Below are 19398 nucleotides of genomic sequence, written 5' to 3' on the forward strand. Positions count from 1 at the left end.
TTGTTTTATTTTGGGGAAATCACATCACTAGTAAATGTTTCAAATGTTTGTAATTTATTACGTCCCACACATAAAATGCATATTTTAAGAACTTCCACTCACTTTTTTATTAAAGTTACATATGTAAACATCGGTTAGCTCATAATTTCTGGAATGAAACTCTAAATCAGAAGACACGATGCTTGGGAACGAGAGCTTCCCCAAGACTGTTAGATAAAGAATGGTTTAATTTGATCACAGAAAGACCCTTCCAGGTGCAAAAAATACATATTGTTGCAAACTTCGACTCTCTGTACATAACATAAGCATTATTATCTGCTATGATACCATATAGAACATATTTCCTTTAATTAGCAGAAGGTCCGACTATTTCAAGCACCCTTCCAATTATCACAAGGGGACAACAGTCTCTACAAGGGAGCAGCTGCTGTTATCCAACTCACAATTCACCGAAGGTACCAGCTAGCCATCGCCAGACCAAAGCAATCTATCCCCCACCACCCAGGAAGCCAACGGATTGTATATCTAAATAGAAGCCAGGCACTTAAATCTTTACTGTCATTATTGGCATGGAAGGATATATATATATATATATATATATATATATATATATATATATATATATATATATGTATATATATATATATCTCAAAAAGTTCAAAAGAGAAAGTTCTTATTTATTTTGAATATTAAGACTGAGTAGAAAATAGAAACTCTGACAGCAGCATGCTCATTTGTTCTATATTGAGGTCAACGATAAAAAAATAAAACAAAGTTATCGTTATAGTTTGTGCTGTCGTCTCCCTAACATACCTACTGTTTCTCAATTTGGTCTATAAGAAACTGGAGATACTATAATGTAGAGAACAAGGTAAGGTGTTACTTCAAAAGTTCACATATACGTATACATACATATATGTGTATATGTAAGTGATGGAAACACGTGCAATATTGTACGCAATTACGCATCTGATCAATAGTTGAAATTTACAATTGCAATAGCCTTATGTATTTCCCATTGCTTCAATATAGCATTGACTGTATTCAAATTTAAGTAATCAAAATTGATGCAGCCCCTATACTGACAGTATTCTAGCCAGATTTCCTCAGAGAAGGGGTTATGTATCATCTCAGATGTTTTACTCTGTAGATCCTAAGCATCAGTGAGAAAGGACCAAATTTACTATGGAGAAGCAGAACGAGCACGTGAGGCCCGTGGTGTTTACTCACATGCTACTTCCAGAGATGCATTGCGACTCACTGCTTCACCAAGATAGTTCCTTGCAACACAGACGTAAGTTCCTTCATCTGGTTTACTTCTGCGTCCGTGAACAATTCGCAAAAAGAATAAGGATCCGCTGGGCAGAAGCATCCTGTGTGACCTGGGATCATCCTTGTCTGTCTCCACCCGCTCACCATCCTTGTACCATTCAATGGTGGGAGTGGGCCGGCCCTCTGCTTTACAGTTCAGAGTGGTGGGCTCTCCCTTGGAGACGATGACGTCAGAAGGGTGTTCTACGATCCTGGGGGGAAAGTCTTCTTGACGAAGACGAGATCCTAAAAAACATGATGAAAAGATCAGGTTAACCCTCTCCTTAACCGTAATACATACTTCATCTAGATTCATACTCATAGGGTTAAATATTTAATGGAGTAACCAGATATAATTTTTTTATTCATATTTTACTTTCCTGGTTTTCTATACATCTCTAAGTCATCACGACTCTTCTGTCAATAAATTAATGTAACTCTTAGAGGTGAACTACAACATATTCCATTAAAATGCATGCAAAAGTAAAGAGAACAAGGCACCCGTCCCACTCCAGCCCATGGGGTGATTAACATGTTGAAATGAGGACCAACGTGAATAGGACTGACTGGCTTTTTCATCCGCCCATATTTATTAATTACTAGGAAAGCAAACCAGGTGGACAGCCCAACACCATTAACAAAGCACAGAAAAACCAGACAGTGTATACACGGTGCTGTTCACTCAAAGAGGAATGTAATGTGGCTGGTAAACTTCAAGTTAGTCTGTGTATGTTTAATTCTGTGTGCACGCTGAATTTGAGATGCAGTAACATGGCCATCTGTGAAATAAGTTAAGTAAATAAGTAAATGAATAAATAATTTTGGTTTCCAGTATAATAGATGAAAAGCAATAGGCAAAGTGTTATAGGCAACCTATTCAAAATATTAACTAACAGACTTACTAAATGAATATAAAATATATAAATAATAAATAAAATATATCCTGGATAAATAATATTGTAGTGGAAAAGTAGAAGAAATATATTTTATATGTTAATATACAGATTTTAAAAAATTGGTATTTTCCACAAGGTAAAATTGAAATGCCACACTTTTAATTGATGGTCATCTGTCCTCCAACCTTGGATGTGTTGACATTACACCTTTCAAAGTGGTAAAATTAAGATACTGGTGACCTGTAAGACTTATGACCTACCAAAGTGTGATTAGGTGACTTTGGGTATCATTCTCAGGCGAGGTCAAATTTTAGATGGAGAGTGTGACCTGTGACTGTCTCTAGCTACCCGTCTTGCCCGTTTACCTGCACTCACCAAACATTATGCCACTTGCTATTCTGTGATGCAGGCAGGATACCCTCGCTCATGGCCATGAATAGGTTCTATGAAACGGAGTCTAAAGTATGCTCTTAATTAATTAAGTACCAGATATTTTGTGGTACTAACAGTAAATATGCTAATACAAACGCCAATGATACTCTTTTTTCAATTGGTTATTTTTTTATTTACATTTCAAATGTTATTCCCCCTTCTTAGTTAAATCCCATATCTCCTCCCCCATACACCCTGCTTCTATGACTTTAAATGTAATGATCAGGCCTGCAACAGTTAAATAGAGCAGAAAATAAAATTGGAATGATCTCATCATTCAGACAAAGATAGAGTAAAAGGAAGATATATAGAAATAATAAGTCCAAATCTGGATTTTAGGGTGCAATTGAAAGTATGTGGAATTGATATGAGCGTCCTCAAATTATGACAGGACAAAATTACAGCTCTAGGAAAGAGCCAATAAATAAGCCTCAAATAGCTCCAAGAATTATTTGTAGTTGTATATAAAAATGAGTGTTTAGGGGGACTGAATATAGTATGCTGTTAGTGACAATGGATGATATGTGTTTCACTGCATTTTAGAGAGTTCAGGGTCTTTAAATTTTGAAAGACTATATGTCCACGTGGTTTAAGCAAGTGACTCCATGACAGGGCAGTGCAAGGCAAAGCTGAGATGTCCCCAGAACTCAGCGGGGCTGACACTACCCAGAGTTCAGGAGGAGGAATGCTCATTACCCAGAGTGCTACAGAACATTGGAACTTAGAGAGTTTTAATACATTCCGTGGCCCCAAATGAGTCAAAAGACATAACATAAAGATGAAGAGACCTCAGAAGCCAGAGTATGACTGCATACCTGTAATGCACTGCAAACATGATTCTTTCCCAAGGTACACAAGAACCAAATAATAGCGAATATGATTTTCGGTGGCACTGAATTGAGAACAACCTTTAAGTTTTGTTAGTAAAGGCAGAAGCTATGGTGGGAATAAGAGGAGACAAAAGAGAAGAAACACGAAGGAAGGGGTAGAAATAAGAGGAAATATATGAGGAAGAAGGAAAGGGTCATGGGGTTTGACACTAAAAAACTTGTACCATCTGCTCCTACTTAATATTGACTGACTCTACCCAAAAATATGTTTATTTTTCATTACTATAACCACTCGACATGTTGGCTAGCAAACTCTTTTCTCTGAGTTTCAAAAACAATTTTTTCTTAATTCTAAATTAGTGCTAATAATAAACTCATGATGTGGAATATTTAAACCAGATCATGAAACAGACACCAGAGCAAACAAACAGTAGCCACAGAATTCAGAGTGTCCTTGTGGCTGATATCAAATCTATTACCTTTACATTTCTCTTTTACTAACTGAGAAGTTGATTTTTAATTTAAAATGTTTTACTAAACTCACTCTTATCAAAGAAAAAAATGGGAAAATTGTAAAGTCTCCTAAAGATGATATACCAAGGTTGAACATGTCATGTGACTTCTCTATAACCGAACTCATTGAAGGAACAGAAAAGAAACTCACGATCTTTCATGAATAATGTTCCAGACACCCTTAAAGCATCAGCAGGGGAGTAAGGAGAGCTTGCACGCTGGGTGCACTGTGTCTTTTGAAAAAATCATTTCTAAACTTAATTTCAATAAAAAGAACCTCCTGAATGCCACTACCCATACTGTATTTATTAAATACCTGCCTTGGTTTTTCAAAGGTCATCCACCCAGAATGTCTTTGAATATGAAATGATTCACAGATATGTATGCCACCCATGCACCAAACCCGAATCAATCTCTGTTATTTTCCAATATTAATATTTCTGCCAGCAGACAAACCTTGAGATATTTATTCTTTTTATTTTATCTAAGAGTATGTGTTTGTGTGTGTGTGTGTGTGTGTGTGTGTGTTTGTGTGTGTGTGTACGTGCATGCACGCACATGCCCCAATAGGTATGGAGGACATGTGTATTTGGTGCATGTGTACATGTTTTTGCATGTACTTATAGAGCAGAAGTTGTATAGGCTCAATTCTTTGATTTTGTTCCTTCTTGTCTTTGAGATAGCATCTCTGAAAGAACCTGGGTTTCCCCAGTTTGTTTAGGCTGGCTGGCTGGCAGGAGAGCTCCCATGATGGTTCTGAAAACCAAAAGCTCTTGGTTTCTTTGTAGGGTGGGTGGCAGCAAACAGGTGCAGGAAGCTGCAATATTACAGTTCCTACTCAGAAAGGGGCAGGCGTCTAGATTCAGCTATGTCCAGGTCTCCCACAGTAATATCAACAGATGTCCCCTTGACCGCTCTCCTGAGGATGCCTGCTTACATAAAGAATAATTTTCATAGTTTAGAGAGAAAATTTTGAAAAAAAATTCCTTCTCTAAATTTGAGTGCTTACTTGGTATTTTTTTTAAATGTTGTGCCAGTGAAGTAACTCATAACTTTTGAATACTGTTATATTTTGCTTTATTGAGTCAATAACCATTTATATGCTTTGAGCACTATAGAACTTTTTCTCCGAAGTGAGGTGACATGATACAACAAGGACATTGAAGCATCCTGAAGTATGCTTCTTGATAAGGGTTTCTAAGAAAATGTCCCTGCCTTGTTCTTCAGTAGGAATGCAGTAGTTTCTGGAGCTTAGACTTAGTTTTCATTCATGAAACAACCCTCTCTGTGAACGGTTGGAACCTCCCCGGGTCAATCAATGGCTTCTGAAGTGCCCTGACTTTTTCTGATAGAAGAACTTCATTACACATTGCACAGTGGGAGTTCTTTTGCTACAGCAAAATTTTCAGAGCGACTATTTTTCCATCTTAAAAAGTATATAATTATTCATCTTATTTCATCATAATCATTTCTGTTCAAAGTAGTTCTCATAAACTATTATAATAGCAAGAATAATACAGAAAAATGGCAACAGTTATAGCGATGGCATAAGTGAACAGGTGAGTTACATAAATAACGTCATCTTCATCCCAGTTTGATGACTATAATAACATGATATAGATTAGCGAAGGCTGCCTGATGCTAAAGTAAGAATCAGTATTTCAGAAATTATGTATACGGGACATTACTTAGCTGTTATTAATGCTCTTGCTTATCTAGTTTGTGTGTGATAGATCAAATATGAACATCTAATTTAAGTTGTTTTCATAGACTAAAAGAAACAGATAGATGATAAGTTCCAGATAGATAATCTGATGATAGAGAAATGGTTGATAGATGTATCGCAGACACACTAAAGCCTGGTGTGCCATTAGGATACTGCAGACTCAGCATGTCTTATTTTCTTGCTCTGTAAAACATTAGAAACATTTTTTCCAAATTTCTCTCATAAAACACTGATCAATTGACAAGAATGTCTCTTTCCTGAGGAGAATGCTTACACTACTGTTTTATTGCCTAATATATTTTGCTCCATCCATTGATAGCTTTATATCCTTCCATCAAAATAAATCCAATTTAACATTTTCCTTAGTGAAAGAAATGAGACTCACTGCCACATTGACCAGTAAATTAAAATAATGAACTATTTGACAAATAATATTAGCCAAAGAAAAACTGGCACTATATGTATATGTATATGTTAAAAGATACTCTTTCATTCATAATTTTAAAAGAATGGTGAGTAGATTCTTCAAGATTTTCTTCTTTTTAGAAAATTAGGATTTTTTCATTAATCAATTTTTTTCTTCATTGCTCACAGGGAATGGAAGAAAACTAAGATTCATAAATTATTTCTTTAAATTTCTCAATTGTATTTCAGATCTCACTGTTAAAAGAAATTGCTAGAAATATAAAAACTCAAATATACTCTCTAGTTTGCTCTCCACATTTCTGTTCTTTCTTTTTTTCTTTTTATTTTATTTATTTATTTTATTGAATATATTTCTTTTTTTCCATCTTTATTAAATTGGGTATTTCTTATTTACATTTCAAATGTTAATCCCTTTCCCGGTTTCCAGGCCAACATCCCCCTAACTGCTCCCCCTCCCTTTCTACATGGGTGTTCCCCTCCCCAGCCTCCCCCCATTACCTCCCTCCCTCCAAGAATCCCGTTCACTGGGGGTTCAGTCTTGGCAGGACCCAGGGCTTCCCCTTCCACTGGTGCTCTTACTAGGCTATTCATTGCTACCTATGAGGTCAGAGTCCAGGGTCAGTCCATGTATAGTCTTTAGGTAGTGGCTTAGTCCCTGGAAGCTCTGGTTGCTTGGCATTGTTGTACATATGGGGTCTAAAGACCCTTCAGCTCTTTGAGTCCTTTCTGTGATTGCTTCAATAGGGGTCCCATTCTCAGTTCAGTGGTTTGCTGCTGACATTCGCCTCTGTATTTGCTGTATTCTGGCTGTGTCTTTCTGGAGAGATCGACATCCAGTTCCTGTCAGCCTGCACTTCTTTGCTTCATCCATCTTATCTAGTTTGGTGGCTGTATATGTATGAGCCACATGTGGGGCAGGCTCTGAATGGGTGTTCCTTCTGCCTCTGTTCTCAACTTTGCCTTCCTATCCCATCCTAAAGGTACCCTTGTTCCCCTTTTGAAGAAGGAGTGAACCCAGATGCCCTTCAACAGAGGAATGGATACAGAAAATGTGGTACATCTACACAATGGAATATTACTCAGCTATCAAAAACAACGACTTTATGAAATTCGTAGGCAAATGGTTGGAACTGGAAAACATCATCCTGAGTGAGCTAACCCAATCACAGAAAGACATACATGGTATGCACTCATTGATAAGTGGCTATTAGCCCAAATGCTTGAATTACCCTAGATGCCTAGAACAAATGAAACTCAAGATGGATGATCAAAATGGGAATGCTTCACTCCTTCTTTAAAAGGGGAACAAGAATACCCTTGGCAGGGAAGAGAGAGGCAAAGATTAAAACAGAGACTGAAGGAACACCCATTCAGAGTCTGCCCCACATGTGGCCCATACATATACAGCCACCCAATTGGACAAGATGGATGAAGCAAAGAAGTGCAGACTGACAGGAGCCGGATGTAGATCGCTCCTAAGAGACACAGCCAGAATACAGCAAATACAGAGGCGAATGCCAGCAGCAAACCACTGAACTGAGAATAGGACCCCCGTTGAAGGAATCAGAGAAAGAACTGGAAGAGCTTGAAGGGGCTCGAGACCCCATATGTACAACAATGCCAAGCAACCAGAGCTTCCAGGGACTAAGCCACTACCTAAAGACTATACATGGACTGACCCTGGACTCTGACCTCATAGGTAGCAATGAATATCCTAGTAAGAGCACCAGTGGAAGGGGAAGCCATGGGTCCTGCTAAGACTGAACCCCCAGTGAACTAGACTGTTGGGGGGAGGGCGGCAATGGGGGGAGGGTTGGGAGGGGAACACCCATAAGGAAGGGGAGGGGGGAGGGGGATGTTTGCCCGGATACCAGGAAAGGGAATAACACTCGAAATGTATATAAGAAATACTCAAGTTAATAAAAAAAAAGGAGTGAAGCATCCGCATTTTGGTCATCCTTCTTGAGTTTCATGTGTTCTGTGCCTCTAGGGTAATTTGAGCATTTGGGCTAATAGTCACTTATCAATGAGTGCATACCATGTGTGTTTTTCTGTGATTGGGTTACCTCACTCAGGATGATATTTTCCAGTTCCAACCATTTGCCTACTAATTTCATAAAGTCATTGTTTTTGATAGCTGAGTAGTATTCCATTGTGTAGATGTACCATATTTTCTGTATCCATTCCTCTGTTGAAGGGCGTCTGGGTTCTTTCCAGCTTCTGGCTATTATAAATAAGGCTGCTATGAACATAATGGAGCATGTGTCTTTGTTTTATGTTGGAGCATCTTTTCGGTATATGCCCAAGAGAGGTAGTTCAATGTCCAATTTTCTGAGGAACCTCCAGACTGATTTGCAAAACGGTGGTACCAGTCTGCCATCCCACCAACAATGGAGGAGTGTTCCTCTTTCTCCGCATCCTCACCAGCATCTGCTGTCACCTGAGTTTTTGATCTTAGCCATTCTCACCGGTGTGAGGTGAAATCTCAGGGTTGTTTTGATTTGCATTTCTATTATGACTAAAGATGTTGAACATTTCTTTAGGTGTTTCTCAGCCATTCAGCATTCCTCAGCTGTGAATTCTTTAGCTCTGAACCCCATTTTTAATAGGGTTATTTGTCTCCCTGCCATCTAACTTCATGAGTTCTTTTTATATTTTGGATAAAAGTCCTCTATCTATTGTAGGATTGGTAAAGATCTTTTCCCAATCTGTTAGTTACTATTTTGTCCTAACAACAGTGTCCTTTGCCTTATAGAAGCTTTGTAGTTTTATGAGATCCCATTTGTCGATTCTTGATCTTAGAGCATAAGCCATTGGTGTTTTGTTCACGATATTTTCTCCAGTGCCCATGTGTTTGAGATTCTTCCTCACTTTTCCTTCTATTAGTTTGAGTGTATCAGGTTTGATGTGAAGGTCCTTGATCCACGTGAGCTTAAGTTTTGTACAGGGTGATAAGAATGGATCAAAATTGATTCTTCTACATGACGACCTCCAGTTGAACCAGCATTATTTGCTGAAAATGCTATCTTTTTTCCATTGGATGGTTTTGGCTCCTTTGTCAAAAATCAAGTGACCATAGATGTGTGGGTTCATTTCTGGGTCTTCAGTTCTACTCCACTGATCTATCTGCCTGTCTCTGTATCAATACTATACAGTTTTTATCACTTTTGATCCTTAATACTGCTTGAGTTCAGGGATAGTGATTCCCCCAGAAGTCCTTTTATTGTTGAGGATAGTTTTAGCTATCCTGGGTTTTTTGTTATTCCAGATGAATTTGCAAATTGTTCTAACTCTATGTAGGATTGGATTGGTATTTTGATGCAGATTGCATTGAATCTGTACATCGTTTTTGGTAAAAATGGCCATTTTACTATATAAATCCTGCCAATCCATGAGCATGGGAGATCTTTCGATCTTTTGAGATCTTCTTCAATTTCTTTCTTCAAAGGCTTGAAGTTCTTATCATACAGATCTTTCACTTGCTTGGTTAAAGTCACATTGAGGTATTTTATATTATTTGGGACTATTATGAAGGGTATCGTTTCCCTAATTTCTTTCTCAGCTTGTTTCTCTTTTGTGTAGATTTTCTTTTTGAGTTAATTTTATACCAAGCCACTTTGCTGAAGTTGTTTATCAGGTTTAGTAGTTCTCTGGTGGAACTTTTGGGATCACTTATATATACTGTCATATCATCTGCAAATAGTGATATTTTGACTTGTTCCTTTCCAACCTGTATCTCTTTGATCTCCTTTTGTTGTCTGGTTGCTCTGGCTAGAACTTCAAGAACCATATTGAATAAGTAGGGAGAGAGTGGGCAGCCTTGTCCAGTCCCTGATTTTAGTGGGATTGCTTCAAGTTTCTCTCCATTTAGTTTCACGTTAGCGACTGGTTTGCTGTATATGGCTTTTACTATGTTTAGGTATGGTCCTTGAATTCCTATTCTTTCCAGGACTTTTATCATGAAGGTGTGTTGAATTTTGTCAAATGCTTTCTCAGCATCTAATGAAATGATCATGTAGTTTTATCTTTCAGTTTGTTTATATAGTGGATTACGTTGATGGTTTTCCGTATATTAAACCATCCCTGCATATTTGAGATGAAGTCTACTTGATCGAGATGGCTGATTGTTGTGATGTGTTCTTAGATTATGTTTGCAAGAATTTTACTGAGTATTTTTGCGTCAATATTCATAAGGGAAATTGGTCTGAAGTTCTCTTTCTTTGTTGGGTCTTTGTGTGGTTTAGGTATAAGAGTAATTGTGGCTTCGTAGAAGGCATTCGGTAGTGATCCATCTGTTTCAATTTTGTGGAATAGTTTGGATAATATTGGTACGAGGTCTTCTATGAAGGTCTGATAGAATTCTGCACTAAACCTGTCTGGACCTGGGCTCTTTTTGGTTGGGAGACCTTTAATGACTGCTTCTATTTCCTTAGGAGTTATGGGTTGTTTAACTGGTTTATCTGTTCCTGATTTAACTTCGGTACCTGGTATCTGTCTGGAAATTGTACATTTCCTCCAGATTTTCAAGTTTTGTTGAATATAGGCTTTTGTAGTAGGATCTAATGATTTTTTGAATTTCCTCTGATTCTGTTGTTATGTCTCCCTTTTCATTTCTGATTTTTTTAAATTTGGACACAATCTCTGTGTCCTCTCGTTAGTCTGGCTAAGGGTTTATCTATCTTGTTGATTTTCTCAAAGAATCAGCTTTTGATTCTGTTGATTCTTTGCACAGTCCTTTTTGTTTCTACTTGGTTGATTTCAGCTCTGAGTTTAATTATATCCTGCCTTCTACTCCTCCTGGGTGTTTTTGCTTCTTTTTGTTCTAGAGCTTTTAGGTGTGCTGTCAAGTTGGCTTTCATGGTATCTGGTGAGAAGTCTGGTGTAATTCTGTTAGGTCTGCCTTTATATGTTACTTGACCTTTTTCCCTTAGTGCTTTTAATATTCTTTCTTTGTTTTGTGCACTTGGTGTTTTGACTATTATGTGACAGGAGGTGTTTCTTTTCTGGTCCAATCTATTTGGAGTTCTGTAGGCTTCTTGTATGCTTATGGGCATCTCTTTTTTTAGGTTAGGGAAGTTTTCTTCTATGATTTTGTTGAAGATGTTTACTGCTCCTTTGAGCTGGGACTCTTCACTCTCTTCTATACCTATTATCCTTAGATTTGATCTTCTCATTGAGTCCTGGATTTCCTGTATGTTTTGGGACAGTAGTTTTTTCCATTTTACATTTCTTTGACAGTTGAGTCAGTGATTTCTATGGAATCTTCTGCTCCTGAGATTCTCTCTTCTATCTCTTGTATTCTGTTGGTGATGCTTATTATCTATGGCTCCTTGTCTCTTCCTTTGGTTTTCTATATCCAGGGTTGTCTCCCTTTGTGCTTTCTTTATTGTTTCTATTTCCATTTTCAATTCTTTCACCTGTTTCATTGTGTTTTCCTGTAATTCTTTCAGGGATTTTTGTGTTTCCTTTCTAAGTGCTTCTACTTGTTTACTTGTGTTTTCCTGCATTTCTCTAAGGGAGTTCTTTATGTCTTTCTTACAGTCCTCCATCATCATGATCAAATGGGTTTTTAAATCTAGATCTTGCTTTTCTGGTGTGTTTGCATATTCAGTGTTTGCTTTGGTGTGAGAATTGGGTTCTGATGGTGCCATGTAGTCTTGGTTTCTGTTGCTTGGTTTCCTGCGCTTGCCTCTTGCCATCAGGATGTCTCTGGTGTTACCTTGTTCTGCTATAGTGTTCTGATAGTGGCTTGACTGTCCTATATTTCTGCGTGTCAGGAGTGCTGTACACCTGTTTTCCTGTTTTCTTTCAGCCAGTTATGGGAACGGAGTGTTCTGCTTTCAGGTGTGTAGTCATTCCTGTTCACTGGCTTTCAGCTGTTCCTCTAGGCGTGTGTCCTGAGTCCACCAGGTAGGTCACTTGGAGCAGAGAAGTTGGTCTTACCTCTGGTCTCAGTCCTAAAGTCGCTCCCCGGGCCTGGGTTTCAGCTCTCAGTGAGGGCAGCAACCAGAAGGACCTGCCCCTCCTTCTCCTAGATCTCCATGCACAGAGTGTCCTGTTCTTTCAATACCATTGTTAGGTAAGTTTTAATCACTTATGTGAATGTTGTATATTTTGGCTTTTCATATCCAAAACATTGACCTTGCCAAATCAGGAGGCCCTAGTGACAACTAAAGCAGAGCACTTTTGTGTAAATTACAATGAATAATTTTAGATGATTGAATAAAGAAGCAAACACATGGGAATATATATATACATACATATATATATATATATATATATATATATATATAATTAAAGAGAAATCTTCATCAAATGTCTGAATGTTTTGTAGGTAACTTTAGAGGTGCTGTTCCTACAGAGAAATTAATCTCCTACTTAATAAATTCATTTTCTCTCAATTTGGTCAGAAGGCAATACATTCACCTGGATATCCATCCAGTCCCATTTCAAATCAATTCACTCCATCATAATGGCAGAAGACACTCTATAAAGAGTGGTTTGCCACCAAACCTGAGGTCTTCATGGACTAGACTTACTTGCCTTATAGTAACAAACGCAATCCCTATTTCTGGAAAGATGCGTTTTAAGTTTAGTTTCTTATTATCAAATTATAATCCCATGTCATGGTTTAAAATTGCACTGACTTTATAAGATATGATACAGTGAAACAATTTCAAACACATTAAATTGTATAATAATGTTTAGCTTTCTAAGAAATGATTGACATCCATATAATGGCCATGATAAACTCTTAAAAGATGGGTCACATCCGGGCCTGCTATTCTACTACCTAAGCAATACATTTTGAAAATTCTTTTTCTCAGTGATTTCAATCCAAAAGACCATAACTACAAAAGACCTGAGTTAATATTAAAACAACCTTATTCCCATCATCACTAACATTTTAACATATATGATACATTTTAAAAATATTTAGTTCTCATATTTGTTTAGATTGTTCACCAGATTTACGAACTTGAAACTTTTTATCACAAACCACAATTAAAATCCGAGAATCTTGTTTAAGTTACACATAAATTCCTTTCCTCATATAATCAATGAGGGAGATTTTCAAAAATGGAGATATTATTATAAACCAGTTTTTTGAAACAACAATGGCTAGCCTATAATAACATAATAGTATTAGCTATCAAAAGTCAAATTGTTAGATTCCTTAGATCCAAGCGATGAGTGTGCATGTAAAACCCTGTGTGTAGAAGGAACAGCTCAGTGTATGAAATGTTTGCAGTGCAAGTGCAAGGCCCAGAAGCCATTTAACACCACCTGGCTGTGCATGTCTCTAATCCCAGAAGTCTTACAGGGTGCTGAGTGGTTGAAACTGGAGATGCCCTAGAAGCTCACAGGTCAGCTAGCGTAGCAGAAGTGGCAGCATGTTAACATCAACAGAAAAACTCTCAAGCCTGGTAGATGCAGAGAACCATGATGGAGACTTCATCTCCCCCAGCTTCCTACAGACCCTGTGTCATACACATAGCCAGGTTCACAGAGACACACCCATACTCATAAAACATTATTTTATATTTGCTTATTTTCAGTCAACACCCAACCCTTAATGGAGTTGGTTTAACATGAGTCTCCTGAAGTATATTACTTTTATTTCTTCTTAATGTTATTTGAGTCATTTCATGACACGAGGTTTCTCTGTGTAGCCTTGACTGTCCTAGAAAACATTTTGTAGAACAGGCTGCTCTGGAACTCACAGAGATACAACTGCCTCTTCCCGTCTGAGTGAAGGGATTGAAGGCACACACCACCCCTGCCTGGCCTTAGCATTATTTTTAAACCATGCAATGCTTTAGAGGGGTGAAACCTAAGAATATGATACAAATTCATGCAGATTATTTTACCAGTGACAAGCCCTATATTCGACAGCTACTAAAGTTTCTCCCTATGTATATCACCTCAACTGACAATGGCTCTTATGAAAGACTGCGGGGAAGTGTGGAATCCCAAGTTCCTCACCATCTCCTAGCCTTGGTTTACTTCTTTTAATACACAGGAGCACCAACCAGATAACAATGTCAAATATACTGCTATTTCTCCATGCGTCAAATGCTATGCAATCTGTCAGTCAGTCAGTGCTTGCTATTATAGTAGTGATCCATGGTTTAATTGGTGTGACCTCTACTGCTGTACTCAGAGGAATCTGTCACTGTGTCAAGACAACAAACTATCATTTCAGAGGATATGGTCCTTTTGATGCGGTAACTGGTCCTGCAAAAATATAGCTTGAGTGCATCTACACTCTTAGCTTCTGCTGCTGTCCATTGCTATTGGTGAACTCAAAGCCATTCTGAGTGATATAATAGCACATCCCGATAGTGCCCAAGTCTTTCAAGCTCAGCAGGTTGATCAGTAGGTGATATGCAGTCTACTGTTCTAAATATGAAGATATCAATAGATCATGTTTCCTATCAATAGGTTGCATAAATGAATTAAGCAGTCAAGTAAATTTAGAAGACTCACTTCAGTGGAAACCAAAGAATTGAAATTTTGATTTTAAAAAAAAGTGTCAAAAGTCACAGAAAATATCCATTACAGCTCACAACAAACTAGATATTCAGGATTTGTGTAGCAAGAATTATTATCTAGGCATGCCAATGATCTTATTTTTAAGTTGTACTCATTCCCATGTGAACAAATATTAATGCAAAGTGATTTTTTGCATTTCTCATAGTGATTTTTGCCTTGCTTTAAATTATTTTGTCAAAATTGTCTTTTGCAATATGTACGGGATTTCACAAAAACCTGTAAACTGACTTCCCAGTTAATCCTTAAATGCTGTCTGTTTCTTGCTAGATTTTGCATCAGAAGTTTAGTGAGGATCAGAAAACATCAAGCCATATGTTCTGAAGGCTCACTCACATGATTTAAATGGCATAAAGAAAAAGATGAATATTACAATTCTAGCTCACGTTACCAATAGTTTCAGTGGATGGACAAGATGAAATTATACTCTTTCCCTCCAAAGCCCACATTTTCCCTTGAAATGTCTATATTATCACAGTGAGACATTGTGTGCCTTAAAGCAAAACTGTACTTTGTGCAGTAAATGACCCACCTCAGGGAGCAACATCGTGATCTCAATGGAGGAAGTGTTCTCTAGAATGGTGGGAGTGGCTGCATCAAATTCAGTTTTTCTTTTCTTTACATTGCATAATGGCATGTCCCAGTCTTTGCTAAAGCTTGTACCTTAGAAAAAAGGAGCCTTGCAAAGGGAGCTCGCTGAATGCAGCTTGTATTATCACATTGTCTTTGCCTATCAGGCTCAGAGTGAATGGATTTTACAGCTCACAAACCTGAATGGAGGTGATCACCTCATATTTCTGCAGCATGCAAAGCAAGTTCATTTTGCTTCTCACAGCAGTAAAAGGAAAACGCGCATGATGCTAAAAGCACACGGTTTTGTTTCATACAAAGTAGGTATGCAAAAACAGCCTCAATGGTGTTCAAATGTTCATGGTCCTACAGAAATACTTAAGAGTTCAGAATTTCTTTAATTTTGTGTCATTCATTCGGTGAAATAATAAATATATACAGTTTAAGCAATTACTCTTGAGAAAAATATTTTCCAAGTCTTTATGTGGTTAAGCACAATGATTCTGGAAGGCAACCAATAGCAAGGCTACTTGAATGCCTGGTTAGGCTTAGACTACAAACTAGAGTTAATGGTAGATAAGGCATATGAGTTACCTTAATGGTCAGGGCACATTTCATCTGGGGATCTACTTTCCTCTTAGTTTTTACTATTAATGATATCTCTTGAAGGCTTTTAAAAGTGAGTGGTTTAACAGAACTTTAAATTCCCTATACAGAGATGTCTTCTGTTTCAGAAGAAAATGACCAGCAGATAATATCGCTGCTGCTGCAGAAACCTTGAGTTTTGTTTTCAGTGAAAGGACTCAGTGTGGAGGGGGAAAGAGGAGCTTAGTTTTCTGCTGAATGGCAAAAGGCATCAAGGAAGAGTGCTGCCAATGTTGTCCTATGACCTTTCCTCTGCTTGAGTTGTGTGCTATGACACTTTAGGAGATGCAATTCATTGGGTCTTTTAAAAAAGAACAACTTCCATTTTCAACAAACTTATGAAGGAAAAAATGGGGTACATTCCACTTAGCCCATTTACTTTGAAGCTTTATCAAATGGGGCATCATGTGAAATGGATCACCCTAGGTTTATGCAGGTTCTTAACGTGTGGTACGGGATTAGCATCATCAAGACACTTAAAATGCAGCACTTCCTTCTCACAAGGCAAAGGGAGCAGAACACAAAGAATTGTTCTTGATTAGGCTAGAAGGAGAGACGAGGCTGACAGAGAAGGGAAGGAAGCAGCAGACAGCTGCAGTGATGAGAAAGGCATAGGGGATAGAGCCTAGAATAGAATATGGCTTAAAAGTATAGATGTTGCCTTCATAGTCTTGAGTTCTGTGCGTCAGATTCTCATCACAAAAGAGTCAAAATGAATAAACGGAAAGTGTGCAAATTTAAGGATATAGTGGCGATCCTTTAATATTTTCTGTTGATCCTTTACACAGGAGACAAGAAAGTGTGTGTGTGTGTGTGTGTGTGTATGTGTGTGTGTTTCTTGCCTCCCATGAGAAAAGAATGTTATATTATTTTCTTATAAATTTCTAACATAAATGGCACAAAAACATGAACATTCCCAATCTTTTAGTTGTATGTAAATTAACGAACTGAGTTTAGACAGAGTGTTGTAATTTTGGGCTAAGTTAATGGCTTCCCAGGTAAGTGTGGCTTAATCCTCTGATCCTCTCCTCAATACTTCCCACGGAGCTCATTTTGTCTCCTCCTGTCAGTTATTATCTCTATGACAACAGCCTCAAATCTCTCCAATCTCCAGCTAAGGGAAGCTGTAGGCTTTTCTTAGGAGCTCACCTGCAGTCTCAGTGATACTTCAGATGCTATTTCTCCAATGAATGCCCTAACTCCTATCCTTATCAAAATCCTCATCCTTCTCTACTTCCTGGCTTCATCTCCAGCTTTTTGCAAGTCCCTAAGTAGACAATATCCCAGTGCCAGGGTAAACTCTTCAATGGCTTCCATATGTCCTTTTGATTAGACCTCTATGAGTATTCCTTTTTCTCCAGACATATACCTGTCCCCCATTCCCACTTTCATCATCTCATAAAACTCAGTTCCACAGTATCATGACCCAAAGCACATAGTTTCTTTGATTTAAATATCTTCCCGTTTTCCAGTTTTTGCTTGATTTCTGCAAAACTGTAAGAATTTCAGCTATTGAGGCAAAGTGTTTCTTTATTGAAGTTTTCTGAATTCTTCCAGTTCCTTGGTGAGTAGAAATCCGTTTATCCTTCCAGCTGACTTACAAATTGGACCTTTCTAAATCCAGTTTACACAGTCAGGATTAAGCAAATTGCTCTATGAGCTACGAGTCTTACTACTGAAGTGCAAACTCTGAACCTCAATGCCAAGTTGCAGCCTTTATTTGGACACTTATTCGTGCTGCCAAAGGGTCTTTGTAGCTCTGACTGACAGGCCAAGGTGCCAGAAATCCTTTACTGCATGAACACTTGGCCAGGTTACTTATTTTCTGAGTTTGAAAATTCATCGACTACAAAGGGAAACAATAGAAATGCAGAATCCTATATTTCATTGAGGTAACTTGACCCTGCTATATTTATCTAAATAGCCCATGTTGATGAGAGCACATGGGTCGGCTGCGTAAGATGTAACTACTGAAGTAACAAGGCAAGCAATGGCTCAATCTGGTTGATTGTTTTTCCATTTGGTTTATGAGGACTTTTAAATATAAAAGAAACATGTATTATTACTAACTAGGGGCCTTAATTAACCCCTGGACATTACTCCTGAGATCATTAGTAGAAACAAAGGCAGTAGTTACATCAATGCAGTTGACATATGTTCGTCAGACATGCTGTTTGTATGTCCAGCATATGCAATTTGAGCTCTACTGCACAAAAACACTGAAACAAATTTCAGAGGGAAAATATATCAATTATCTAAAGTCTATCAACAATCAGCAAAGGAGGAGCTGTATCTACATTGTCATTAGTTCTCAACCAGGCGATTACTTTAATTATCCTCACCGGGTCTCAGGAAGGTATTAAACACCCAATGATCGGTCACAGAAACAAAGGCATGAAGAAGAACTCATGTATGACTCCTCCAATCTCAATGAGCTCCACCTTGATGTGCTGACGGCTGTTAATGAACGGCTACCACCAATTAGACAAACAGCAATTAGATGGGGCACTGGACTGTCAAAACAGGAACAAGGGATCGAGCCCTGCAGTCTAAATTATTTTTAGGTGTCATTTAATTTCTCACACAGTAGCATGAGACAAACTTCCCTGATTTTTCTCATCACCCAGAGTCATTCTGTTTTATACTGTACATTTTGGAATCATGAGGTTGAGAGTTCTTCTTTCTCCTTTTCTGAATTTTGTGGCTTGCTGGTTGATACTCTCTTTATGACCAACTAAAATCAATGAGTACAGATTAGAAATATGAGTTTAATACAGTATCTAAATGTGGGGCCATAGAAGGTCGTATGCACACACTTAGCAGCATTCATTCAGAACTACATTGTAGTCAGGCCTGGCTCTCAAATAACACACTATCTTTGCAGAAGAAGAAGGGGTTTTAAAGGTATTAGATGAAGCTAAGTCTTTGAAGGATTATAACACGCACCCAAGTGGGAGAGACTGGGAAGGATTTATGTGGGACCCCAGTAGCTTGAGTCAGGAATATATTAAACATATTTATTCCTATACTAGTCACATTGCTGAAAGTGATCATGACCAGAAAATTATTCACCAATGAACCCCAAATTTTACAATACTTACACTTAATATGCTTTCATATAAGCCATTGCCTCCCCACACTTAACAAAAATGGAAATTCTTCCTGCTTGCACTGGCAAGCAGCCTGCATGTGTCTGTGCCATGATTATTTCTGAATGACTTGGCACAACCTTTAATGCTGGGCTTCTTGTGTCACGGGATTCTATGTTCCATTTTACTCCCGTCTTTGCTCTCCAGGAGTTGTATTTCCCTGATTATTATTAATACCCACAGGCATTTCTCTATGGCTGTCCTTGGAGTCCACACATCCCCAAGCTGCTTTAGAGGTGAGATCACATTGATTCTCCACTTCCTCAGGTCCCTTGGATGGGATCCAAGGCAGAACTAACTGCCTTCCTTATGGTGAGTTTTACTGTTGTAGCCAAAGGTGAAATAAT

General features: G+C 38.1%; 1 protein-coding gene across 39 annotated transcripts in view; it reads right to left on the reverse strand.

Annotated features, from left to right (window-relative positions):
• Positions 1-19398, reverse strand: part of Robo2 (roundabout guidance receptor 2) — a 1571587-nt gene that overhangs the window by 457595 nt on the left and 1094594 nt on the right. For all 39 annotated transcript variants that reach the window (NM_001415038.1, NM_032106.4, XM_087577083.1 and 36 more), the window contains 1 exon segment: positions 1231-1557. In NM_001415038.1, coding sequence (NP_001401967.1) covers positions 1231-1557 — 327 coding nt within the window.

Source organism: Rattus norvegicus, chromosome 11, assembly GCF_021556685.1.
Source record: "Rattus norvegicus strain SHRSP/BbbUtx chromosome 11, alternate assembly SHRSP_T2T, whole genome shotgun sequence".
In the NCBI taxonomy this organism is placed as follows: domain Eukaryota; kingdom Metazoa; phylum Chordata; class Mammalia; order Rodentia; family Muridae; genus Rattus; species Rattus norvegicus.